The sequence below is a fragment of the Mobula birostris genome, chromosome 9 (genome assembly GCF_030028105.1).
Source record: "Mobula birostris isolate sMobBir1 chromosome 9, sMobBir1.hap1, whole genome shotgun sequence".
Classification (NCBI taxonomy): domain Eukaryota; kingdom Metazoa; phylum Chordata; class Chondrichthyes; order Myliobatiformes; family Myliobatidae; genus Mobula; species Mobula birostris.
In genome coordinates this window covers 59,855,329-59,883,086 of record NC_092378.1, presented here as the reverse complement: position 1 = coordinate 59,883,086, position 27,758 = coordinate 59,855,329, and the positions used below count along the sequence as shown (strand labels likewise).

General features: G+C 42.5%; 1 protein-coding gene across 9 annotated transcripts in view; it reads right to left on the bottom strand.

Annotated features, from left to right (window-relative positions):
* The window catches only part of caps2 (calcyphosine 2), a 60,134-nt gene extending 36,334 nt beyond the window's left edge, over positions 1-23,800 (bottom strand). For 5 of the 9 annotated variants that reach the window (XM_072268132.1, XM_072268136.1, XM_072268139.1 and 2 more), the window contains exons 1-8: positions 23,725-23,800; positions 23,537-23,614; positions 20,751-20,797; positions 15,146-15,191; positions 12,871-12,996; positions 8,303-8,491; positions 6,000-6,122; positions 2,640-2,707 (exon numbers count right to left, since the gene is read on the bottom strand). In XM_072268132.1, the coding sequence (XP_072124233.1) occupies positions 2,640-2,707; positions 6,000-6,122; positions 8,303-8,491; positions 12,871-12,996; positions 15,146-15,191; positions 20,751-20,797; positions 23,537-23,599 (662 nt within the window). In that variant the 5' untranslated portion in view covers positions 23,600-23,614; positions 23,725-23,800. Of the gene's footprint in view, positions 1-2,639; positions 2,708-5,999; positions 6,123-8,302; positions 8,492-12,870; positions 12,997-15,145; positions 15,192-20,724; positions 20,798-23,424; positions 23,498-23,536; positions 23,615-23,724 lie in introns of those variants that run through there. The other 4 variants (XM_072268134.1, XM_072268135.1, XM_072268141.1 and 1 more) reach the window with 4 other exon arrangements.
* Positions 23,801-27,758: the final 3,958 nt, after the last annotated feature.

Sequence of the window (27,758 nt, the reverse complement as noted above, 5' to 3'; positions counted from 1 at the left end):
AGGAACAATAGTGTGGACCGTATTCTAAATAGGGAGAAGGTTCAAACATCAGAGGTGCAGAGGGACTTAGGAGTCCTTGTGCAAGACTCCTAGAAGGTTAATTTACAAGTTGAGTCTGTGGTAAAGAAAGCAAACGCAGGTTGGCATTTATTTCAAGGGGAATAGATTATAAAGCAAGGAAGTAATGCTGAGCCTTTATAAGACACTAGTCAGGCCGCATTTGGAGGATTGTCAGCTGTTTTGGGCCCCATATCTCAGAAAAGGTGTGTTTTCATTGGGGAGAGTCCAGAGGAGGTTCACAAGGATGATTCTAGGAATGAAGGGGTTAACATTTGAGAAGAGTTTGGCAGCTTTGGGCCTAAACTCACTGGAATTTAAAAGAATGGAGTGGGATCTCTTTGAAACCTACTGAATATTGAAAGGACTTGATAGGGTGGATGTTGAGAGGATGTTTCCTATGATGGGGGTATCCAGAACTAGAGGGCACAGCCTCAAAACTGAGGGGCTACTCTTTAAAACAGAGGTATGGAGGAATTATTTTAGCCAGAGAGTGGTAAATCTGTGGAACGCTGAAGGCCAAGTCCATGCATATATTTAAGGCAGAAATTGATAGTTTCCTGATCAATCAGGGCATTAAAGGATATGGCAAGAAGGCAGGTGTGTCAGGTTGAGTGGGATCTGGGATCAGCCATGATGGACTGGCAGAGCAGTCTCGATGGGCTGAATGGCCTAATTCTGCTCCAATGTCTTAGTGTCTTATGGGTGTGGGACAGATGGCAGAGAAGGAGTGCCAGGGGCATGAGTTGGTGCAGGTCCAGACACCCCCAGCCCTGAGACACCAGGCAAGGTAATTTGATTCCATTCAGTTGGTTTACTGATCATAACAGAATGTCTCTCTGGTGCTTCCCTTTCCCTTCCCCTTTTCCCAACCATGATTCCCTTCTCCCTGCATATCCTTCTCACTCTCAGTCCACAACAGAGACCCATATCAGAATCAGGTTTATCATCACTCACATATGTTATGAAACTTGTTTGTTTTTGTGGCAGCAGGACAGTGCAATACATCAAATTACTGAGTACTGTGCAAAAGGCTTAGGCACCCTAGCTCTGTATATGTGTGCCTCAGACTTTTGAACAGTACTGTATGTTCTTTTGCTCCCCCTCTGAGATTACACTTGAAGCCTACCTTTTTGACCAAGCTTCTCCCATCCATCAAATCTCTTCATACAACTCAGATACAGTACAAACGATGTCTATTTGAAGTGCTTTGGGACGAACTAATACATTAAAGTGCTGTGTAAATCCAATTTGTTATTGTTATAAAGTTAATCTACCTGGGAATACATGTGATTTCTAAGATATATTCAAATTAAGTACTTTTGCTGCATTATAGAGCAAGATATCTATTCCCTTACACAAAATATGTTATTGTTTAAACAGTGAGCTCTTAAGTAAAGACTGGTTTTATTTGACACATGTACATTGAAACATAGAGTGAAATACATCACTTGTGTCAATGACAAACACAGCAGGAGGATATGCTGGGGGCAGCCCACAACTGTCACCAGTCTCTAGAGCCAATGTAGCGTGCCCACAACTCACTAATCTTAATCCATACATCTTTGGAATGTGGAAGGAAACTGGAACACCTGGGGAAAAACCCATGAAGTTATGGGATGAACACACAAATTCCTTATAGACAGCAGCAGAATTAAATACCAACTGACATATAGAATATGCTGGAGGAACTCAGCAGGTCGGGCAGCATCTATGGAAAGGAATAAACAGTCAAAGTTTCAGGCTGAGACCATTCATCGGAACTGGATGGAGCACCTTCAGACCTGATGAAGAGTTTCGGCCTAAAACGTCAAGTGTTTATCCCCCTCCATAGACACTGCCTGACCTACTGAGTTTCTCCAGCATTTTGTATGTGTTACTCTGAATTTCCAACAGCTACGGAATCTCGTTTATTGAATACCGATCACTAGCACTGTAAAGCATTATGCTAGCCACTATGCTGCCATCCTGTAGAATGCAGTAGACCATTTAATCTTTCAAAAATACCATCATGAGTATTGTTATGAATATCCATTCACAGTCTCAGAAAGGCAGCGTCCATTATTAAGGACCTCCAGCACCCAGGGCATGCCCTTTTCTCAGTTACCATCAGGTAGGAGATACAGAAGCCTGAAGCCACCCACTCAGTGATTCAGGAACAGCTTCTTCCCCTCTGCCATCCGATTCCTAAATGGACATTGAAGCTTTGGACACTACTTCACTTTTTTTAATATACAGTATTTCTGTTTTGGCGCATTTAAAAAAATCTATTCAATATATGTAATTGATTTACTTGTTTATTTATTGTTTCATTTTATTTTATTTATTATTGTTATTATTTTTTCTCTCTCTGCTAGATTATGTATTGCATTGAACTGCTGCTGCTAAGTTAACAAATTTCATGTCACATGCTGGTGATAATAAACCTGATTCTGATTCTATAAGGAAAGGTTCAACTGAATTTCAGGCATCAATTCAGGATTAGGTGCAAAATCCAAACAGCAGAGAAGTTAAATTCAACACCATTGTTGAAAGTGTTGATTCCTAAATATATTTGAAAATTGGTCTTGTTCTTCACCTACCTGGATAGGTGATCCACCAGTACTTGTTCTACCACGGCCTGCTTTCGCTTCTCCATGGCAAGATCCTCCTAGGTACAAAGTTCATTAATTTACACCATTTATCGAGGTGTCAAGCTTGCCACGGAATTAAAGGCAAGGACTGAGATCTGCTTATTATCAACTGATCCAAGGTCTTTGCATCAGATTACTAGTTTCAACCGCAAAGTGACTATCAATTGGTCTGCAGAAAATAAAACTGAAAATCTACATATCATTTTTTACAATTTTGGGATATCCCGTAAGGCTATAAGACATAGAAGCATATTGTAATTAGGTCATTTGGCCCATTGAGTCTGCTCTGCCATTCCATCATGACTGATTTATTATCCCACTCAATCCCCTCCTTCTGCCTTCTCCCCGTAACCTTTGACGCCCTTACTAATCAAGAATCCATCAATCTCAGCCAAAAATACACCGAATGACTTGACCTCCACAGTGCTTTACATCAATATCCCAGTGCACCTTACAAGATATATTTTTGAACTGTAGTCCCTTTGATTAGAAGGATGTGAGAAAAAGCTTTTAAGGAGTACCTTGGGGGGTGGGGAAGAAAGAGGAGACCTGGTCTAACATGGCAGACAATTTACGCAGAGCAAACTCCCAGAAAATAAAATTATCTACTTTAATGATGAAGATGATAATTTGGTCACCAAATTACAGGAAAGTTATTAATAAGGTTGAAAGAGTGCAGAGAAGGTTTACAAGGATGTTGCCAGGACTTGAGAAACTGAGTTACAGAGAAAGGTTGAATAGGTTAGGACTTTATTCCCTGGAGCGTAGAAGAATGAGGGGAGATTTGATAGAGGTATATAAAATTATGATGGGTATAGATAGAGTGAATGCAAGCAGGCTTTTTCCACTGAGGCTAGGGGAGAAAAAAAACCAGAGGACATGGGTTAAGGGTGAGGGGGGAAAAGTTTAAAGGGAACATTGGGGGGGGGGCTTCTTCACACAGAGAGTGGTGGGAGTGTGGAATGAGCTGCCAGATGAAGTGGTAAATGCGGGCTCACTTTTAACATTTAAAAACTTGGACAGGTACATGGATGAGAGGTGTATGGAAGGATATGGTCCAGAGGTCGGTCAGTGGGACTAGGCAGAAAAATGGCTCGGCACAGCCAAGAAGGGCCAAAAGGCCTGTTTCTGTGCTGTAATGTTCTATGGTTCTATGATATACAGCATACTTGCCTTCACTGGACAGAAGGATAAGTATGAGAGTAGGGACATTATGTTATAGCTGTACAAACAATGGTGAGATCTCACTTCGAGTATTGTGTGCAGTAATGATCACTTTAGAGGAAGAATGTGATTAAACTTGAGAGGGTACTGAAAAGATTCACAAGGTCTGGAGAGTTAGAGTTACAAGGAGAGATTGAATGGGCTGTAACTGCTTTCCCTGGAGCAAAGGAGACAGAGGAGTGACCTTATAGAGGTTTAGAAAATCATAAAGGGCATATATCTACATAATATTTATTGCAAATCAGTGGGGCAACTTTTTCCACAGAAGGTGGTGGGTATATGAAAAAGCTTAATTTTGAAATATCTTATTGTAATTTATAACTTTTTATAATTATGTACTGCAAGGTACTGCTGCCGCAAAACAACATATTTCATGACATATGCTAGTGATATTAAACCTGATTCTGATTCTGAGCTACCAGGAGAAGTCATAGAGGTGGGTACATTTAAGACATTAGGAGAGATACGTGGATAGAAATGGTTCAGAGGTTTATAGGCCAAAGGCAGACAAATGGGATTAGTGCAGAAAAATACCTTGGCTAGCATGGATGAGTTGGGCTATATCTATGACTGGATAGAAGAGACAGAAGAAAACTATCTTCACTCAGTGAATTATAGATGCTTGGAACTCACCAGATGAAGGAAAAAGTCCCCACAACATTTAAAATGTACCAAGATAAACATCTGAAAAGCCATTAAACTGGAAAAGTTTTAACCAAGACCTAGGATGTGAGATTAATCTAAAGGCGAGAGTCTATTTTTAAAAATTTGGATGTGATGGCCTGAATGGCATTTTCTGTAGAATTTTACTAGAATTCTTCATTTCTTAGTGAGAAGAAATAATAAGGACATTCAGATTCAAAGCTGCCGAGCAGTACATTTGTGTAACAGTGATCAACTGTGAGAAACTTTGGGTCGCTTATCTAAAGGACTTGGAAAGGGTTCAGAGGAGGTTCACAGGAACAACCCCAGGGATGAAAGGGTTAACATAAAAGAAATGTTTGATGTCTCTGAACCTGTCACTGAATGGAGTTCAGAAGGATGAGGGAGGGGTCTAATTGAAACCTACTGAATACTGAAAGACCTGGATAGAGTGGACTTACAGAGGATGTTTCCAATAATAGGAGATTCTAGGATGAATGAGCATAGCCTCGGAATAAAGGAATCTTCCTTTAATCTGTGGCAGTCATTCCCATAAAGGACTGCAAAGGCCAAGTTACTCAGTATATTTAAAGCAGAGATTAATAGATTCTTGATTGGTAAGAGGATTGCAGAGGCTTTATAAGACATTAGTCAGACCCCACTTGGCGTATTGTGAGTAGTTTTGGACCCCTTAACTAAGAAAGGATTTGCTGGCACTGGAGAAGGTCCAGAGGAGGTTCATAAGAATAATACCAGGAATGAAAGGGTTAACATATGAGGAGCGTTTGATGGCTCTGGACTTGTACTCCTGGACTTTAGGAGAACGAGGGGGGAATCTCATTGAAACTTATCGAATATTGAAAGACCTAGATAGAGCGGATGTGGAGAAGATGTTTCCTATATTGAGAGGAATCCAGGACCAGAGGACACAGCCTCAGAACAGAAGAACAGAGATGAGAAATAATTTCTTTAGCTAGAGGGTAGTGAATCTGCAGAATTCATTGCCACAGATGGCTGTGGAGACCAAGTCATTGGGTATACTTAAAGCAGAGGTCGATAGGTTCCTGATCAGTAAGAGTGTCAAAGGTTACGGGGAGAAGAGGGGAGAATGGTTGAGGGAGATGACAAATTAGCCATAATGGAAAGGCAAAGCAGACTGGATGGGCAGAATGGCCTAATTCTGCTCCTATGTCTTATGGTCTTATTAGGATTATGGGGAGAAGACAGGAGTATGGAAATGAATAAAAATGAGCCATTATTGAATGGTTGACTGGATGGGCCATGTGACCTAATTCTTCTCCAGGGAGGACAAAACACTCTGGCAACTTCTCAAGATCATATCATTTGACTGGGAAAGGCCACACTGCAGTGGATAATAAATCATTGACAAGAATATACTACTTTGTATTTCATTCAAAGGAATTTAGTTAGTAACAGACTTACAGTTGCCAACTTCCTCATGTGCTGCTGCTCATTATATGGTTTGCTAGTGTAGCACTGTTGAAGGTTAGCTTTCTCATCGAGAGCTGCCAGGTATCTGGGAGTCACATCATCAACTCTTGGATCCTATTAACAATATAACGACACAACAGAAATGGATGGGCATTAACCAAACAGCGACAGAAGAAGGGCATTCAGCCCCAGGCAACAGGTCACTTCAGCAACCAGAGATCAGCTGAAAACAAAATAACTTTGCCTCTGGATGCTCTGGTTTCCTGCCATAGTCCAAAGGCATACAGTTAGGATAAGTAAATTGTGGGTATGCTATGTTGGCATCAGAAGTGTGGCATACATGCAAGCAGTCCTCAGCACACTCTCAATGCAAAAGATAATTCTTGCTGTGCAGTGCATTTTGATGTTTCAATGTACATGTGACAAATAAAATTAACCTTTAACTCTACAAGACTTTCCTCCCACATTCCAAAGGCGTACAGGTTAGTGGGTTAATTGGTCATGTGGGTGTAATTGGACAGACTGTTACCATGCTGTAGCTCTAAATTAAATAAATAAGTACAACAGAAACTGCTGGAACCACTCAACAGGACTGGCTGTATCTGTGGGAAGAGAAACAAAAACCCACTACAGAATCACAGAATTTGTATCTTATTTTCATTTATACCCAGACTGCTCCCAACCCTTTAATATCCATATTCAATAAAAATCTACCTGTCTCAGATTTAAATGACCTCCATTTTTAATCAGTCAACCATTTTTTATAGGAGAGAGTTGAAGATTACCATTATTCATTGTGTTAAGATGTGCATCCTGACATCAACCTTGAGAAGTCTAGCTTTCCATTTGAAGCTACATTCTTCTACTTTGGACTCCATCATCTAAAATAAATATCTTTTATTGACCAAAATGCAAAATAATTATCTTCAACACCTCAAATCAATGAACCGGTGTCGTTCATTATGTAATGATTTATTTTAGATGATGGAGTTGAGAACAGAAGAATATAGCTTCAAATGTAGCCACAATCACTCAGCAAAGCAGCTAACTCTTAACTGCAGTCTGAAATAGCCCGTCAAGTCAAAAGTCAGTTCAAAGTCAAATTGGAATGGATAATAAATGCTGCATTTGCTTCCAGTAAATCGATAAATGCGGCGGAAGGAGTGAGCAGTTTCAAGTTCCTGGGTGTCAACATCTCTGAAGATCTATCCTTTTCCCAAGATATCGATGCAATTACAAAGAACATACACAACAGCTGCTATATTTCATTAGGAGATTCAGGAGACTTGGTATGTCACCAAAGACTCTTACAAATTTCTCGATGTATCCTGGAGAGTATTCTAACTGATTGCATTGCCGTCTAGTATGGAGAGGCCTTTGCACAGCATCAGAAGAAGCTGCAGAAAGTTCAAAACTCAGCCAGCTCCATCGTGGCCATTAATCTTCCCAGCACTGAGGACACCTTCTAAAGGTGATGCCTCAAAAAGGCAGCATCCATTATTAAGGACCCCCATCACCCAGGACATACCCTCTTCTCATTGTTAGCATCAGAGAGGAGGTATAGAAGCCTGAAGACACACACTTAATGCTTTAAGACCAGCTTCAGGGACCCCTGCCATCCAGACCATGCTCTCTTCTTACTACTACCATCGAGCAGGAGGTACAGAAGACCTAGATCCCATACCACTAGGTTCAGGAACAGTACAACCAACAGGCTCCTGAACTGGTATAGATACCTTCATTCAACACAACTCTGAACTGATTCTACAACCTACAGACTCACTTTCAAGGATTCATTACAACTCATGTTCTCAGTATTAATTTTTTATTTGCATAATGCTTCTTCCTTTACACATTAGTTATTTGCCGGTCTTTGTTTATGCAGTTTTTCATAAATTCTATTGTATTTCTTTATTTTTCCTGTAAATGCCTGCAAGAAATTAAATCCCTCAGGGGTTCGCAACCTGGGGTCCACGGACACCTCGATTAATGGTAGGGGTACATGGCATATCAAAGGTTGGGAACCCCTAAACATATACTGTATGTGCTTTAAGAATAATAAATTTGACTTTGGCTTTTTTGACTGCTGCCATCAGATTTGTGAATGGTTCATGAACTCATGAACACCACCTCATCATTCATCTTCTGTATTTATTTATTTTTGTAATTTATAATAACTTTTATGTACTGCACTGTTCTGCTGCTGAAAATAAATAGATTTCACAACATGTCAGTGCTTATAAATGTGATTCAGATTTTAAAGGGAACATTGCCTTGGGCAGGCAGCAAGTTACCGGGGTCTGGAGACCTGCTGGTGGGGGATGCTGATGTGAAGGGTCTGCTTTGTTCTTCTCCGCCAGCTGCTGGACATATTGCTTGTAATTTGTCTTCATCTCCTCTTCATACTGCTGGTACTTCACTCTGTACCGCTCTGATGGTGCAGGTAGATTTTCAGGAACTGTCAACTCTTCCACCGGACATGGCTAAAAGGATAGAGTTCAATCAAAATTATTTACTTAAAGTAAAGTAATTTCTAGAAGCAATAAGACATAGGAGCAGAATTAGGCCATTCATCCCATCAAACTTGCTCTGCCATTCCATCATGACTGATTTATTATCCCTCTTAACCCCATTCTCCTGTTTCTCCCCATAATCTCTGACACCCTGACTAACCAAGAATCTGTCAACCTCCACTTTGAGTATACTCAATGGCTAGGCTTCCATAGCTGTCCATAGAAATTAATTCCACAGATTCACCACCCTCTGGCTGATAAAATTCCTCCTTTTCTCTGTTCTAAATGGAAGTCCTCCTGTTCTGAGGCTGTGCCCTCTGGTCCTAGACTCAACCACTATAGGAAACATCCACTGTACCTAGGCCTTTCAATATTCAAACAACAGGAAATCTGCAGATGCTGGAAATTCAAGCAACACACATAAAAGTTGCTGGTGAACGCAGCAGGCCAGGCAGCATCTCTGGGAAGAGGTGCAGTCGACGTTTCAGGCCGAGACCCTTCGTCAGGACTAACTGAAGGAAGAGTGAGTAAGGGATTTGAAAGTTGGAGGGGGAGGGGGAGATCCAAAATGATAGGAGAAGACAGGGGAGGGAGGGATGGAGCCAAGAGCCAGACAGGTGATAGGCAAAAGGGATACGAGAGGATCATGGGACAGGAGGTCCAGGAAGAAAGATGGGGGGGGGGGGGACCCAGAGGATGGGCAAGGGGTATATTCAGAGGGACAGAGGGAGAAAAAGGAGAGTGAGAGAAAGAATGTGTGTATAAAAATAAATAACGGATGGGGTACGAGGGGGAGGTGGGGCATTTACCCACCACTAAGCACATCATTCCCTCCCCCCCTCTGCATTCCACAGGAATCGCTCCCTACGCAACCCCCTGGTCCATTTGTCCCCCCCATCCCTCCCACTGCTCTCCCTCCTGGCACTTATCCGTGTAAGCGGAACAAGTGCTACACATGCCCTTACACTTCCTCCCTTATCACCATTCAGGGCCCCAAACAGTCCTTCCAGGTGAGGCAACACTTCACCTGTGAGTCGGCTGGGGTGATATACTGCATCCAGTGCTCCCGATGTGGCCTTTTATATATTGGCGAGACCCGACGCAGACTGGGAGACCGCTTACTGAACATCTACGCTCTGTCCGCCAGAGAAAGCAGGATCTCCCAGTAGCCACACATTTTAATTCCACATCCCATTCCCATTCTGACATGTCTATCCACGGCCTCCTCTACTGTAAAGATGAAGCCACACTCAGGTTGGAGGAACAATACCTTATATTCCGTCTGGGTAGCCTCCAACCTGATGGCATGAACATCAACTTCTCTAACTTCCGCTAATGCCCCACCTCCCCCTCATACCCCATCCGTTATTTAATTTTATACACACATTCTTCCTCTCACTCTCCTTTTTCTCCCTCTGTCCCTCTGAATATACCCCTTGCCCATCCTCTGGGTCCCCCCCCCCATCTTTCTTTCCAGACCTCCTGTCCCATGATCCTCTCATATCCCTTTTGCCTATCACCTGTCCAGCTCTTGGCTCCATTCCTCCCCCTCCAACTTTCAAATCCCTTACTCACTCTTCCTTCAGTTAGTCCTGACGAAGGGTCTCGGCCTGAAACGTCGACTGCACCTCTTCCTAGAGATGCTGCCTGGCCTGCTGTGTTCACCAGCAACTTTTATGTGTGTTCCTTTCAATATTCGATAGGTTTGAATGAGATACCCCCTTGCCATTCCTCTAAACTCCAGCTAATACAGGCCCAGAGCCATCATACATTAACCCTTCAATTCCCTGGATCCTCTGGACCCTCTCCAAGGCCAATACATCTTTTCTTAGACAAGGGACCCAAAACTGCTCACAAAACTCTGGGTGCAGTCTGACCAATGCCTTATAAAGCTTCAGCATTACTTACTTGCTCTTATATTCTAGTCCTTGCGAAATGAATGTTAACTTTGCATTTGTCTTACTTACTGCTGATTCAACCTGCAAGATAACCTTTAGGGAATCCTGCACAAGGAACCACAAGTCCCTTTGCTCCTCTGATTTTTTAAAATTTTCTTTCCATCTATTAAGTAGCCTACTCCTTAAATGCATGACCATATACTTCCCTACACAGTATTCCATCTGCAACATTTTTGCCCATTCTCCCAGTCTAAGTCCTTGAAAACTCTGCTTTCTCAACACTACCTGCCCCTCCACTTATCTCTGTACTATCTGCAAACTTGACCATACAGCTATCAATTCAGTCATCCAAATCACTGACACGTAATGTGAAAATAACGGTCCCATTATCAACCCTTACAAAACATAACTAGTCACTGCCAGCCAGCCAGAAAAGGACCCTTTTATTCCCACCCTTTGTCCCCTGCCAGCCAGCCAAGCTTCTCTCCAGGTTAGCATATTTCCTGTAATATCATAGGCGCTTATCTTGTTAAGCAGCCTCATGTGCGGCACACTGTCAAAGGCTGTACGAAAATCCAAGTAAGCAACATCCAGTGACTTTCTTTGTCTATCCTGCCTGCTATTTCCTCAAAGAATTCCAACATAATCGACAATATTACTTTGGCTTGCCTTTTATTTTTATGTTCTTTACACTCAGTGGCCACATTATTAGCTATAGGAGTGACCTAATTAACTGTCCAGAATGGTCTTCTGCTGCTCTAACCCATCTACTGATTCTTTATATATTACTACTGAGTAAAGTGGGCAAAAAAGTTTGTTAATGCATGTTTTAAAATGTATCACATTAAAAGAAAAGTGTAGGTGTAATACGGTTAGAAATGCTATGCTAAATTTACCATATCATTGAACTTGCTTGCCTCGCTGGACTCTGCTGGGGCACAGTTGCGGTGGTAACCTACGGGAGATGAGACCTTGACTGTGCAAGGCGTAAGGTATCACTTCCTTCTGGAAGAAGTATAATTGGGAGCACATACAACCACTTTATGCTTATGGAGGGGATTCACCACCGGACGGTGTCACAAGTGGTGTCAGGGACAGAAGAGGGAACAAAGGCAACCTGCAGTAGATTCAAGGCAGGCAGACGTTTCTTTAAATACGTATCGCTACCTTTCCTTGAGTACTGAACAAATTAATTAGTGTTTTAACGTTATCATGCATCCTCTTATTTCAGGAGATGCACAATAACTTTAAAACACTAATCAATTTATTCAATACTCAAGGGAATACAAGGATCCTGAATCGAGGGTATTAACCACCCCTATCCAACCCACACTTTGTGGCCTTTGTTGATAAATCATCATCACTGTTGTTCTAACACTAGGGCTCTGGATATTTGTGCTGGAAAGGAAATGAGAGGGGAGAGAGCAAAGTAACCCTGTTCAAGGATAAGGGAGTTTAGCAAGTGCGACCAGAACTCTCCAGCTCAGCATGAACCAACCAGCCGAGGGAGATCAGTTCAGTTCTCCTCAGGTAATGAATAAATCTTTCAAAGAGAAAATGTGGCTTCAATGGCTTCGTTCTGTGTTTTATTGTTCTTTCTCGGGATAGTCCAGCATGTAATGGCCACCCCCAACCTTCCTTAAGCCAAATGCCTGGTTGACCCATTTCACTTGGCAATTAAGGATCAGCCACACTGCATCTGAGTCTATACTCATTAAAGATTTAAGGATCTTAAAGATTAGATTTATTTGTCACATGTATACCGAAACATACAGTGAAATGTGTGACTTACATCACATCAAATCAGCAAGGATGGGGCTGGGCGGCCCACAAGTGGCACCAATATAGCATGCCCACAACTCACTAACCCTTACCCATACGTCTTTGGTATGTGGGAGGAAACCAGAGGAAACCCACACGGTCACAGGGAGAATGTGCAAACTCCTTAAAGACAGCAGCAGGAATCGAACCCCAATCCTACAGCTCTGCTGATAAATGTTACGATAACCACTATGCTACCATGCCGTCAAAAGCCTTGATGGGAAAGTATATTATTGAAATTAGATGGAAGATCTATTTCCTTAATTGTATTTAAAGTCCCTAGCTGCCAGTGGTGATCTTATACCTATTAACTATTAAACCAGGCCTGTGATCCATAAGACCATAAGACAAAGGAGCAGAAGTAGGCCATTCAGCCCATCGAGTCTGCTCTGCCATTTTATCATAAACTGATCCATTTTATCCTATTTAGTCCCACTGCCCCGCCTTCTCACCATAACCTTTGATGCCCTGGCTACTCAGATACCTATCAATCTCTGCCTTAAATACGCCCAATGACTTGGCCAATAATATAATCCAATAATATAACTATGCACATACACATGCCATAAGAACAAACATTGTAAACTGCAGACCATAACCACTGTCAACCATTTACTCACAATAACATACCTGACGGTAGGAGTGGTACACTGCATGTGCAGATGGCAAAGGCGTGCCCCAGCTTACAGTTGAGGTAGAATCCGGAGAAGCCAGTCGAGGTTTTGCAGACATAATAGGTGTATATAACAAATCACTCTGCAAGGACAAGATTCATACTGGTGTTACTAAACAGGAAACAAAGATCATAAGACACAAGAGCAAAGTTAGCCCACTCGGCCCATCCAGTCTGCTCTGCCATTCCAATATGGCTGATTTATTATCCCTCATTCTTCTGCCTTCTCCCCATAACAGTGATGCCACTACAAGTCAAAAACCTATCAACCTCCACCTTAAATATACCCAATGACATGGCCTCCACAGCCATCTGTGGCAATGAATTCCACAGATTCCACATCCTCTGGCTAAAGGAACTTCATCTAGTTTTGCATTTCTAAGGTCAATTAAATAACAATTACTATAGCATGTTGATACTATCTTGAACATACTCCACTGTTTCTCCATGAAAGTGTTCTTTCTAAATACATTTATCCCCCTATTCAATCTATATAATGACAAGAAGTCACACTTTAAGACTGCTTTTAATGTATTAAAATGTTCGAAGACACTTTGTAAAAGCATCCTTGGAGAGGACTGTTAGTCTATGCTAAACACCATTGCTGAAGGTTTCAGCAGAGAAAATGTTTAAGCAGTTGTTAGCCTTTGGAAGAATTGGGGATTACTGGGGATTGAGCTCAGAACAGAGCGTGCCTCTGGTAGGCCAAAACCACCTTGTACTCGATGAACTGACCGCCTTGTCTCTGTGTTACTCCAGTCAAAAATCATTGCTCAGTTGTCAAACAATGACAATTAAATTTGATGTTTTTTAAATTTTAAGATACAACACAGTAATAGGCCCTTCCAGCCCAACAAGCCTGCGCTGCCCAATTACACCCTATGACCAATTAACCTGCTAACCCATATGTCTTTGGAATGTGGAAGGAACCCGGAGCACCTGGGGGAAACCCATGCAGTCACGGGGAGAACGTACAAACTCCGTACAGACAATTGTGATGAAAAAACATCATAGAAAGTTCCTAACACATCAACATTCTGGAGAATGCTCTACTTTTACTGCAGTACCACTACAGTATTTAGGCTATTTAGTTTTCCTATCAGCACAGCAGCATAGCGGTTAGTGTAGTGCTCTATAGCAGTGGTCCCCAACCAAGGAAACAATATGATTTGGCGATATGAAACGATATGACTCAGCTGCACCTTTCCTCATTCCCTGTCACGCACTGTTGAACTTGAACACCCCAACCCACCCCACCGTCGGCTGTCCGCAAGAATATTGTCAATATTAAACCGGTCCCCTCCTCTATAACGCCAGCTGTAAGATTGGGGTTCATTTCCCACTGCTGTCTGTAAGGAGTTTTGTACATTCTCTCTGTGACTGCGTGGGTTTCCTCCAGCTGCTTTAATGTGCTCCACATTCATGAAGGGGTTTACATACGAGGAACGTTTACTGCTTTGGGCCTGTACTCATTGGAATCTCAAAAAATGCATGGGGATCTCATTGAAACCCACCGAATTTTGAAAGGACTAGATAAGATAAATATGGAGAAGATGTTTCCTCTGGTGGGGGTATCCAGAACTGGAGGGCACAGCCTCAAAATTGAGTGGCGACCTTTTAGAATAGAAGTAAGGAGGACTTTTTTTAGCCAAAGGATCTGTGGAATGCTCTGCCAGAGACTGCAGCGGAGGCCAAGTCCATGGGTAGATTCAAAGCAGAAATTGATAAGATTCCTGATTGTTCAGGCCATCAAGGGATATGGTGAGAATGCAGGTGTATGGGGTTGAGTGGGATCTGGGATCAGCCATGATGAAATGGCGGAGCAGACTAATGAGACTAATGGCCTAATTATGCTCCTATGTCTTATGGTCTTATCCAAAGATGTACAAGTTAGGCTTAGTAAATCGTGGGAATGCTATGCTGGCACCAGAAATATGGGAACACTTGCAGGCTACCCCCCAGCACATCCTCAGACCGTGTTGGATTGCTGACACAAACGACACATTTCACTTTATGTTTCGATGTACATACGACAAATAAAGTCAATCTAATCTCATCTTTATCCAAATCATTCAAAAGGCATGCACTTCAAAAAGCCAGCATTCTTTAAACATCAGGCAATATGCATATCTAGGCATGTGTAATCCATATTAGGGAAAATGTTCAAACCATCTCATTCCTGGCATGAGAATTTATTGCAAATAGAATTCTAGAGAGTGATTAGCTACTTACCTCACCGTCCAAATCACCAAGTTTCCCCAAATCTAACACAGGCACACTGAAATGAAGGAAAAAAAACTGCTGTTATACAAGTACAGTGGATTCCAATTAATTGGGACACATCAGGACCAGTACATTTCGGCCCAATTAAATAGCTGCTCCAATTAGCTGAAGTTTCATGGAAATAGTTAAAAATGTATTAAAAAAAAGACGAACTACCACTTAACTGAGTAATGAATTATGTATTTAAAAGAAATACGGAGCAAATTAGAATACTGCCAATGCTACTACAGTACTACAAAACTGTGTATTAGTTCCTAATAGTTACCAACAGAGGAATTTATCTCGTGTCCACTGCCATGTGTGGGGTGTCCAGGGAAGGGCAGCGCCTCTGGTGCGGAGCTTGTCATGTCCATTCTGGGGCAGCTCACTTGATCCCCACCAGTCACTCAGCTCTCACCTGTAGCTCCATGTAGCTGTTTGCATGCAAGAGCAGCCACACCCCGGTACACCACTTCGACAAGGAGGCTACACCAGGTGAGGGTAGCCACCGGGCCTCACACCATGGTGAAATAGGGATATGCCTGTCCCAGCATATGAACTCAGCTCTGGCAGACAGGGCGGATCTGATCATCAGTGAGATCCAACGGCCCAAGGTGGTTCCAAAACGCTTTGTGGAGAGTGAAGGGTATGACAAAACATAGAAGAAGTCATGATTATCCACTTCAACCAAGGAAGACCTCAGTTTCGACTATTCGTACCACCAGACCAGGACAGCTGAAGTTGAGAAAGTGAACAGAGCCAGTGGGCCTTTCAACTTTAAAAACTTTCCTGCAGATACAACAGACAACCAACATGCTGCCATGTTCTTCTGATTGACAGTAAGTTAACAAAATTAGTGCAGATACCTAGTGCAGATAATGGACTGCTTTCAATCAACAATTCCAACCTCCAGGTCTTCATTTTCATTGTAACATTCAAGATGATGGTTGATACCTTCAAATTTTTCATAGTTCCTAACTTGTTGAAGTAGTGAAATCGTATCATTCTAGCATCTCCAAGCTTAAACACTTGAAACTGCAGTGAGCAAAGTAATTCTAAATCATCTTACTGTTTATTTTTCACCAACTAACACTTACAAAAATCACTGCATTTTGAACACGAACACATGCAACTGATGTTATTTTAAAATTGCTCACTTGAAGCACAGTGTAGTGTCTAATGGCCACACAAATTTACACAACTGAAGCTCGTTAGAAACTGTTTGGTAAGTCTCCTGTCCCAATTAAGTGGCATCATGTCCTAAATAACTGAAGGGAATCCCAGCTATTTTCTCAATTAGTTTTTGTTCTTTAAGAGCAGTCCCAAATAAGCACCTGTCCTGAATAACTGATGGACTAATAAACCAGAATCCACTATGAGTGTTCAACAATATGTTCTCCCTTCAACATACAGTACGGGAGCCGCAGAGTGTGCCTCCAACAAACGTAACTCACCAAACCTTCTTCAAGGACACCTCCTAAATAGAGTCTAAATAGAAAGGCCTAGATAAAGTGGACATGGAGAGGATGTTTCCTCTAGTGGGGGAGTCTAGGACCAGAGATACAGCCTCAGAATAGAAGGAAGTCCCTCTAGAAGAGAGACAAGGAGGAATTTCTTTAGTTGAAGGGTGGTAAATCTGTGGAATTCATTGCCACAGATGGTTGTGAAGGAGGCCAAGTCATTGGATATATTTGAAGCAGATGTTAATTGGTTCTTGATTAGCAAGGCTGTCAAAGGTTAGGGGAAAAGGCAGAATGGAATTGAGGGGGATAAATCAGCCATGATGGAATGGTGCAGCAGACTCAATGGGCCAAGTGGCCTAATTCTGCTCCTATTTCTAATGGTCTTATGGTCTAAACTGCAGTCCTCCAACAGTCACAGCTGCTAGTGCACCAAGTCCAGGGAAGTACCATTACCACTCTGTCAATCTGATTTAAATATATAATTGAGTGTCTTGTTGTCATTGGACGAACCCCTTGGATCTCCAAATCAACACTGCCGCTGAGAGGCTTCGCCACACAGACTGCAGTGCCAACTCAACATCATTTTCTCATCAGCAACCACCGGTAGAGCACAGTAAAGCCCCTTCAGCCCATGATGTTGTGCTGACCCTTTAACTTGATTTAAAATCAATCTAACCCTTCCCTCCCCACTTTTTTACATTTATCCATATGCCTATCTAAGGCTATGTCCACACTAGACCAGATAAATCTGTAACCAAAGCATTTTCCTCTTCGTTTTGACCCTCCATCCACACTGAAATGGCGTTTTCCTCCCCCGAAAACAGAGCTTTTCAGAAACGCTCTCCAGAGTGAATAAATCTGAAAACGCCTAATATCTGGCGTAGTGTATACAGGGTAACCAGTTATTTTTAAAACCGCTGTCATGACGTGCCAGAACAAATGGTGGCGGCAGTGCAGCATTTCATTGTTTTCTTGAACGCAACCTCCAACACCACAACAATATCTGACAATAGATGTGTAAGGTAACAGCCTAATGTAGCATTGTATGGAAATACAAGATAACACTGATGCAGACATGTTTTATACATTTAACAAGGTGCTTTATTATGTATTGCTCGTGCAAACATTCAATAGATGCAATTGTCACTTTTGCCCAGTAACTTGTTTTATTGCACATGTTAAATACAGCAAAATAATACAGAAAGACATGGCAAAAGTAAAGGCAAACAAATGAGGTAACAGCAAATTTCACTTTTGCCCAGTAACAAGCATTATTGCATTTGGTTGTAGCTGTCGTCCCTTTCATCAGTGAAGAGACTATGGCTGAAGGAAATGTTTCTGGACAAATGCGCACCAAGTCTTTCGTTTGGCAATTTCCTTTTAAGTTTTTCTAGTCTGTAACTGGAAAAACGCGCACCAAGTATACTGTTTCTTCTTTGCTTGTTTTCTGTAGATGTGTCCTGCACATGCCCAGTAGGAGGAGATTCACCCAAGTATTCATTTTAATGTGGATGGAGATATTTTCAAAAACGCCTGGTGTGGACGCTTATCGTTTTTACGCGAAACCGGCGTTTTCAAAATTATCTGGTCTAGTGTGGACGTAGCCTAACAGTCTCTTAAATATCTCTAAAGTATTTGCCTCTTCCACCACTCCTGGCAGTGCTTTCCATGAACTCGCTACTCTTTATGTAAAAAACCTACCTCTGACATCCACCCTATACTTTCGTTCAATAATTTTAAAATTATGCCTGCTTGCCATTTCCACCCTGGGAAAAAGTCTCCTGCTGTCCACTCTGTCTATGCCTCTTAGCATCTTATACACATCTGATTCTCCTTCACTCCAAAGAGAAAAGCCATAGCTCACTCAACCTATCTTCATAAGACACACTCTCTAATCCAGGCAGCATCCTGGTAAAAAAATCTTCTGCAACCTCTCTAAAGCTTCCACGTCCATAAATGAGGCAACCAGAACTAAACACAATACTCCAAGTGCGATCTAAACAAAGTGGACAACAAACACCACTGACAGACTCAAGAGACTGCAGATGCTAGAATTTGGAGCAACAATCAATCTACTGGAGGAACTCAGCAGGTTGAACAGTATCTGTGGGGAAAGGGAGGGAAGGTTTGGGTCAAAGCACTGCATCGGGACTGAGAGTGGGGATGGCAAGTATAAAGAGGAGAGGCAGCATGCTAAAACAGGAGCCTGAGGAGGGTGAATGATGACAGACAGGTGGAGGAGGGAATGGAGGTAGAGTTAGGAGACTGTGGCAGGTGGATGATAGATGGAGGCACAGAGAACAAAACTGAGAGGTAGATGGAGTGAGGAGAGGGAGGACTGATGCTGGCAACAGCTATGGAGGGAGGCAAGCAGGAACTTACAGGGCTCACAGTGCTGTTGTATATTGAGGCTGCGAGAGTAAAAGTCTTTTTACTTTTTTATGCAACAGCAACACCCAGATCAACATTATTCTCCATATACATTTATATGTACTAGGAATTTGTTGTGGTGTATGGTCGGGACACAACATGCAATAAAAAACGTTCAATAGTTGTAAATAATAAAGAAGTATATAAAAATAAACTTAGAGGTTAAGGCATGGATATGGAATAAGATGTACATCAATACATAAATGCCAGCCACTGGTGCAGTGGCATCAGCACTGGATTCGAGGCCAGTGATCCTGGGTTCGAACCTGGCCAGCTCCTTGCACGTTTTCTATCTATGCTCAGTTGAGCGTCGACCTTGTAGAAAACAGATAAAATGCTAAAGAAACAGCAAAGTTGCCACCCGATGCGTTACAAGGTGCAGAGAGGAATAACAACAACAAGAAACACATAAATACCAGCAAATGATGTGAACTGCATTATAAGATATGGCTTAAAGTGTTTGCAGTGCAGTGAGTGAAGTAAGAGATAGAGGGGGTTGTGAGGGTTAATTAATGGTTGATCAGTTTACTGCCTGCGGGAAGAAACTATTCAAAGTATCATTGCTATCCTGAAAGACAAGCTATTGGCTGCAGGCAATCAGAAAGAAGAATGTTATTGTCCATTCAAGTTCAATTGTACATGATTATCCATGAATAAAGTCAAACAAAACAGTGTTACTCGAGGGCTAAGGTGCAAAACACAGTACCAATAGTCATACACAGCACAAGGAACACATAGCACATATAAGGTAGCAGTAAAATACAGGTACACAACAAAAAAAATAGTCCAAGTCCCTGAGTCCATGAATGTTGCAGCAGTCTGCATTTGAACACAATACAGCTGTATTCTGCTAAGTGAACACTGGAGGGCAGCATCAATGCCAGCATGGATGTTCTTCCAGCACTGACTCTGATGCCTCTCTCCTCAGCAGCTGAAAACAAGCATCAGCATGGCTTGAGACCATGTCAAACGAACACTGCAGGCAGTATCAACACCAGCATGGACACAACGCCACACTGCCTCCAGCACCAAATCTGACACCACACTCCTGGACGGCTCCAAGCAGGCAACACTGCGGCTTGAGACCTAGCTCTCACTACGACCAAAGCCAAAAGGCTCCCCCGCCGTCGGTTCTGTCAATAAACCAGTGAACTAGACTTTCAGCATTCCACATTACCAATGTCCAAAGGGATTTTGTGATCACAAGGAAATCAATAAAGACAATCAACCGCTGCTAGACTGCATACCACCTTCACCAACCCTGATGCCTCTCTAAAGCAGGCAGCAACACAGTCCACCAAATCCAGCTCCTTCAGTCTCTCTGCCAACAAGCAACTCGCTGATGGGGTAGACCTGTAGTACTTTAAGTTCTTAATGTCCAGCAGGGTCTTGCAATAGTAAGAAAAAACAAAAATACCTTTGGTTGACCCCGTAGAAGCCGCTGCATCTGAACATGCCGCCATCTCACATCTCAGTCACATCTTCTTTGACCCCTCACAACCAAAATCGCTCTTTTCCCACACTGGTCCTCTCATTAAACAAACCTAGTTAGTTAGAAGCTAGAATCTCATAACTCTAATTTCTCCCAAAATAATCCATGGGCCCCAATAGTGCATCTCATATCAAAGAAAAGCAAAGTTGAAAAGATAAACTCACTAGTAAATTTAACATCAGAGACTTACTCATCGGGACGTGGGCCATAAGCAACGCTGGAACTGATCCTCCAACCCTATTTAGAAAAATATATTTACAAAGCCAATTATTTCTAAATGATAATTTGAAAGGAACCAACATTATTAAATATAAATGAAATTATAACAATTACATATACTAGTAGGCAGCAAAATAAACCAGCACAAGAAACTGAACATGTTTAGTGAGGAACACACATCAAAGTTGCTGGTGATCGCAACAGGCCAGGCAGCATCCTAGAGCCTGGCCTGCTGCATTCACCAGCAACTTTGGTGTGTGTTGCTTGAATTTCCAGCATCTGCAGATTTCCTCGTGTTTGCATGTTTAGTGAGGTCCTGATATAACTAAAGTAACAGAGAGGAAAATAAATAAACAGTTGGTGTGACAGATAATAAAAAGTAAGTGAATAAAAAAGCGAGAGTCATGGAATTATACAGCACACAAATAAAACCATTGGCTCAATTCATCCATGCCAACCAAAAATGCTCATCTACACTAGTCCCATTTGTCCACAATTATCCCATATCTCTCTAAACTTTTCCTATCCATATACCTGTCCAAATGCTCTTATTGTAACTGTCCCAATCATTTGCTCTGGCACCTAATAGCTCAATAAATTATGAAATACTTAGTATTCTTTAAAAATAGTTTACTTATTGGATGTGGGGGTAGAAGGGTGGGTTGGCAAGTTTGCAGATGACACAAAGGTTGGTGGTGTTGTAGATAGTGTAGAGGATTGTCAAAGATTGCAGAGAGACATTGATAGGATGCAGAATTGGGCTGAGAAGTGGCAAATGGAGTTCAACACTGAGAAGTGTGAGGTAGTACACTTTGGAAGGACAAACTCCAAGGCAGAGTACAAAGTAAATGGCTGGATACTTGGTAGTGTGGAGGAGCAGAGGGATCTCGGGGTACATGTCCACAGATCCCTGAAAGTTGCCTCACAGGTGGATAGGGTAGTTAAGAAAGCTTATGGGGTGTTAGCTTTCATAAGTCGAGGGATAGAGTTTAAGAGTCGCGATGTAATGATGCAGCTCTATAAAACTCTGGTTAGGCCACACTTGGAGTACTGTGTCCAGTTCTGGTCACCTCACTATAGGAAGGATGTGGAAGCATTGGAAAGGGTACAGAGGAGATTCACCAGGATGCTGCCTGGTTTAGAAAGTATGCATTATGATCAGAGATTAAGGGAGCTAGGGCTTTACTCTTTGGAGAGAAGAAGAATGAGAGGAGACATGATAGAGGTGTACAAGATAATAAGCGGAATAGATAGAGTGGATAGCCAGCGCCTCTTCTCCAGGGCACCACTGCTCAATACAAGAGGACATGGCTTTAAGGTAAGGTGTGGGAAGTTCAAGGGGGATATTAGAGGAAGGTTTTTTACTCAGAGAGTGGTTGGTGCGTGGAATGCACTGCCTGAGCCAGTGGTGGAGGCAGATACACTAGTGAAGTTTAAGAGACTAATACTGGAGGAATCTAAGGTGGGGGCTTATAAGGGAGGCAGGGTTTGAGGGTCGGCAGAACATTGTGGGCCGAAGGGCCAGTACTGTGCTGTACTATTCTATGTCTATGTCTTCTATGTCTATTATCTATTCAGTAAAGGCAAATGGGGCTATTGTTCTTGATGATTAATGTACCAAAGAGTTCAATACATTCTCCTACAGTGCTTCAATGTCAATTATAGTTCCTCCTCGAACAACAAATAACTTTCAAGAAGCTGTCACTCAAAGCTGAACGCCTAGTGTTCAGTGGCAATGGAGGCATTGACTGTGATAGTGGCTGCACTGAGACTTCAGCGCTTCTCCCAGCATTTACTCCTGCCATTGAGTTCACTCAAAGACAAACTGACTTCTGGATTATAAAAGGAATCCAGGCATATGGGGATAATCAGGAAAATAGAACTGAGGTAGAAGATCAAGTGATAGACAGCAATGAAGGCTTTAAAGGCAGAGGAGCATGCGGCAGCTCCAGATGTTTATGTTCTTTAGGGATCTGTCATCTGGACTGAGAAGCTCTTTTGGGTGCCTCTGAATGGACAGAAAGAACCATCACACAGAGGCTATGCCCAAGAAGGTAAACCAGCACCAACTTCGTCAGCAGGCTAAAGAAGTTTGGCATGTCTCCTTTGACCCTCACCAATTTTTGCAGATTCATCACAGAAGACAACATCTGGATGCATCTCAGCTTGGTATGGCAACTACTCTGCCCGACACTACTAGAAACTGCAGAGTTGTGGACACAGCTCAGCACATCATGGAAACCAGCCTCCCCGGCATGGATTCTATGTACACTTCTCCCTGCATTGTTAAAGCAGCCAAAATAAAGAAAGATCCCGCCCACCTCATACGTTCTCTCTTGTCCTCCATCCCATTGGGCAGAAGTTACAAAAATATGAAAGCATGTACCAGCAGACTCGAGGACAGCTTCTACCGTGCTGTAATATTACAACTGAACGGACCTCCTGTATATTAAGATGGGCTCTGGGCCTCACAAGCCATCTCATCATGGCCTTGCAACTTATTGTCTACCTGCACTGGACTTTCTTCGTAACTGTAATCCTATATTCTAAACAGCGTTGTTGCCTTTCCCTCGTACTACCTCGATGTACTGATGTGATGAAATGATCTTACTGAATTCCACGCAAAACAAAGCTTTGCACTGTACCTCATAACGTGTAACAATAATTGACCAAACATCAAACATCTTTGTCAGGCCTCGTTTTTCATAACTCTGTAGACGTTTAAGTGTTTAGCTCCCAATTTTCCTGTGAGTGTACCTGAGCTGATTTCTGTCGGCCTCCGTTCCTTGATGTCCCAAAGCCTTTTACTTCTAGATCCATTTTAAATGGTCAATTCTGTAAAAATAAGACACCCGCACCAAAAAAAAAATTAGCAGATCTTTTTTACACGACACACATCATGAACCGTTGGGAATGCACAACCAAAGGATCAGGGTTACACAAACCTGGGGTGGGTTCACCTGGCCTGTCCACTGACGTCAGTGCCCGCCGCCTACCACTCACCTGGCGACTACTCCACCTCGACCTATGCGCGTTGCCATGACGACCTGCTCCTCGCGCCAGTTTTCTCGGCCCAGGGCTTCCGGGACCCTAATGCCCATGCGCCAAACAGTGTACGAGGAATTGCTGTTCACCGCTCTTTGTTCCCTGGGCATCGGTTTGAAAAGGATCGGTGATGCAGCTCAACATGCTAAGAAACGTCACTCTGGAAAATTTTATACCTAAAACTTGTATTTTCATAGTATAGTTTATCGCTTTTCAGAAAGTTTCAAGCCAAGAAAATCATATAATCGCGACTGTGAGAAAGACAACAGACAATTCACATACATCAATCTTCCATGAATTGTACCGTGATTAAACCAAAGAGATTATCTGTTTTAGTAATGAGTGGAAAATAATGGCCAATGCACCAGAACAATACTTGTCAAAGCAATCCGAGAGTGAATTGATTTAACATCTTTAACTGAAATTCCACCTCTCCAACAACGCGGCAGTCCCTCAGTACTGCAAAGCAGTATTCAGCCGAAATTCTGTGGTTTACCACAGGATTTGTCACATAATTATTGCACCTAGGCTATGAATAGTTGATTAAAGCGATTAGCAACCTCGCGCCTTCAACACACTCGGCAGTGTATCTAATTTCTTAAGAATGTTACTGTTTATTTTGCTTCCGGTATCATTCTGAGCATTGCATTTCAGATCACAATAAAATTAATGTTTTTTTTAATATAAATTAGGAAAAAGTAAAAGAAATGTAGTTATGCTGAGAATCATTACAGTATAATGTGGACAAAAGAAGCTCCATGACAACCGCAAAAGTGGAGAACACATTTTTTTTGAGATACAGAGGATAAGGAGCAGACAAGAGAGATATCATTGATTGGATAAGACCCGGGTTGCCATGGAAACAAGTGATTGCCGTTATCTGCTTGAATAGCACAGAAGTTTGCAAAAGTCAGACAACACCAGTATTGGTGGCAGAATCAAAGGTGATCACGAATCATCATATAAGAGGGAGGTTGAAAAGCTGGCTGAACACCCCAGTGTTCTGAAACAGATAGCTGAAAAGATTATGGAGGCATTATTAATGATCTTTTAAGAATCACTGGATTCTGGAATGTCATAGTCATACTTTATTGATCCCAGGGGGAAATTGTTTTTTGTCACAGTTGCTTCATAAATAATAAATAGTTGTAGCCCCCCTGGCCACCCTCAGGGTCGCTCGGCTCGCTGTCGTCTAGGGAAACAGCCTCGGCCCCTCCAAACTGGGTAATTCGTTTGTGTGGATGCTGTGTGAGGTACCCCACCCCGCCCAAATAACAGACATTACACCAGATGCAATTAAATGATTTACAGTTTATAGATATTACTGGAACTATATAATTAAAAGAGAATAAAATATAAAAGGAAAATAAAAGGCGCCACACTTATCAAAGTTCAATCTCTTCGTGCACAAAAACCGTTGGAGCTCAAGGACCTTCTTCTTCACCCTGCGACCCCCTCGGACCACCTCGACCGGCCGCCTGGGACCAACAACGGTGGTCGACCAGACGCTCCACACGAGTCCGTCTCCGTCTCCTCGCCGAACGTCCCGCTCGGGGTCCGACCCCGTTAGCGGACTCACAGCACCTGGTCCATCCTCTGTCTCGCTCTCCTGCCTTCTGCCCCAAAACCCCGCGCATACAGTATCTTCAAATACACCAAAACCATAACAACTATCCCAATTGGTTAATAGCACCCTCTTATCACCCTCTAAACCACAATAAGCTGCTAGCGCAAACTTTCTCAGCGTTAAAGCACAACAAAGCCGCATTCCCCAGATTAACATAACAAAAACGCCATTTTAATTAGCCTCCGCAGTAACATAAAAATCGAAACCCCCTTACATAGTAATAGAACCATAAATAGTTAAATAGTAATATGTAAATTATGCCAGTAAATTACGAAATAAATCCAGGACCAGCCTATCGGCACAGGGTGTCTGACCCTCCAAGGGAGGAGTTGTAAAATTTGATGGCCACAGGTGGGAATGACTTTCTATGGCGCTCTGTGCTGCATCTTGGAGGAATGAGTCTCTGGCTGAATCTACTCCTGTGCCCACCCAGTACATTATGTAGTGGATGGGAGACATTGACCAAGATGGCATGCAACTTAGACAGCATCCTCTTTTCAGACACCACCGTGAGAGAGTCCAGTTCCATCCCCACAACATCACTGGCCTTACGAATGAGTTTGTTGATTCTGTTGGTGTCTGCTACCCTCATCCTGCTGCCCCAGCACACAACAGCAAACATGATAGCACTGGCCACCACAGACTCGTAGAACATCCTCAGCATCGTCCGGCAGATGTTAAAGGACCTCGGTCTCCTCAGGAAATAGAGACTGCTCTGACCCTTCTTGTAGACAGCCTCAGTGTTCTTTGACCAGTCCAGTTTATTGTCAATTCGTATCCCCAGGTATTTGTAATCCTCCACCATGCCCACACTGACCCCCTGGATGGTTCCAGAAGACGAAAATTTGCAAATGGCACGCTACCCTTTAAGAGGGAGGCAGAAGAAAGGAAATTAACCCGACTTCGGCGTTTGGGAAGACGTTGCAGTCCATTATAAGGATATGATTTAAAGTTACTTGGACGCACATAATAAAACAGGCCAAAGTCAGCATGGTCTCTTAAGGGGAAATCTTGCCTGACAAATCTGTTGGAATTCTTTGAGGAAATAACAGGCAGGGTAGTGAAAGAAGGGTCAGTGGATGTAGCTTACTTGGATTTTCAGAAGGAATTTGGCAAGGTGCCACATATGAGACTACCAAACAAGAACCCATGTTATGACAGGAAAGATAATAACATGGATAGAAGATCGGTCGACTGGCACAAGGCAAAGAGTGGAAATGAAGGGGCATTTTCTGGATGGCTACTGTTGACTAATAGTAATAGGACCACTCCTTTTCATATGTGAATGATTTTGATGGCAGAATTGATGGCTTTGTGTACAAGTTTGCAGACAAAACGAAGATAGAAGGAAGGCAGGGAATCTGCAGAAGGACTTAAGCAGATTGGGCAAATGAGCAAAATGTGGCTGATGGAATGTAGTGTTGGGGAGTGTATAGTCATGCACTTTGGTAAATGGAATAAAGTTATGGGCTATTTTGTAAATGGGGAGAAATTTCAAAAATTAGTGGTGCAGAGGGACTTGGGGATCCTTGTGCAGGGTTACATAAAGGTCAACTTGCAAGTTGAATTGGTAGCAAGGAAGGCAAATGCAATGCTAGCATTCATTTTGAGAGGACTAGAATGTAAGAGCAAGGATATAATACTGAGGCTTTATAAAACATTGATCAATCTGCAGTTGAAGTATTGTGAGCAGTTTTGAGCCCCTTCTGTAAGAAAAAATGTTCTGGCACTGGAGACAGTCCAGAGGCAGTGCACAATAATTATCCTGGGAATGAAAAGGTTAATATGGGTAGAGCATTTGGTGGCCCTGGGCCTGTATTCACTGGAGTTCAAAAGAATGAGGGGGATCTCATTGAACCCTATTGAATATTTAAAGGCCTAAATAAAGTGGAAGTGAAGAGGATATTTCCTACAGTTGGGGAGCTTGGGACCAGAGGACACAGCCTCAGAATAGTGGAATGTCTATTTAGAATAGAGATGAAAACTTTGTAAAGATGGTGAATCTGTGAAATTCATTGCCACCAATGGCTGTGAAGGCAAAGTCATTGGGTATATTTAAAACAGAGATTAATGCCATCTTGTTTAGTAAGGGGTACAAAGGAGATGGGGAGAAAGCAGGAGAATTGGGTTGAGAGGGATGATAAATTAGCGATGATGAAATGGGCAGAATGGCCTAATTCTGCTTCTATGCCCTTTTGATTTTAGGCCATGAGCTGATTATTGACTACAGGAAGAAGACACCAGAAGTCCGTGAGCCAGTCTTCATAAAGGGATAGGAGGGGAACAGGGTCAGTAACTTTAAAGTCC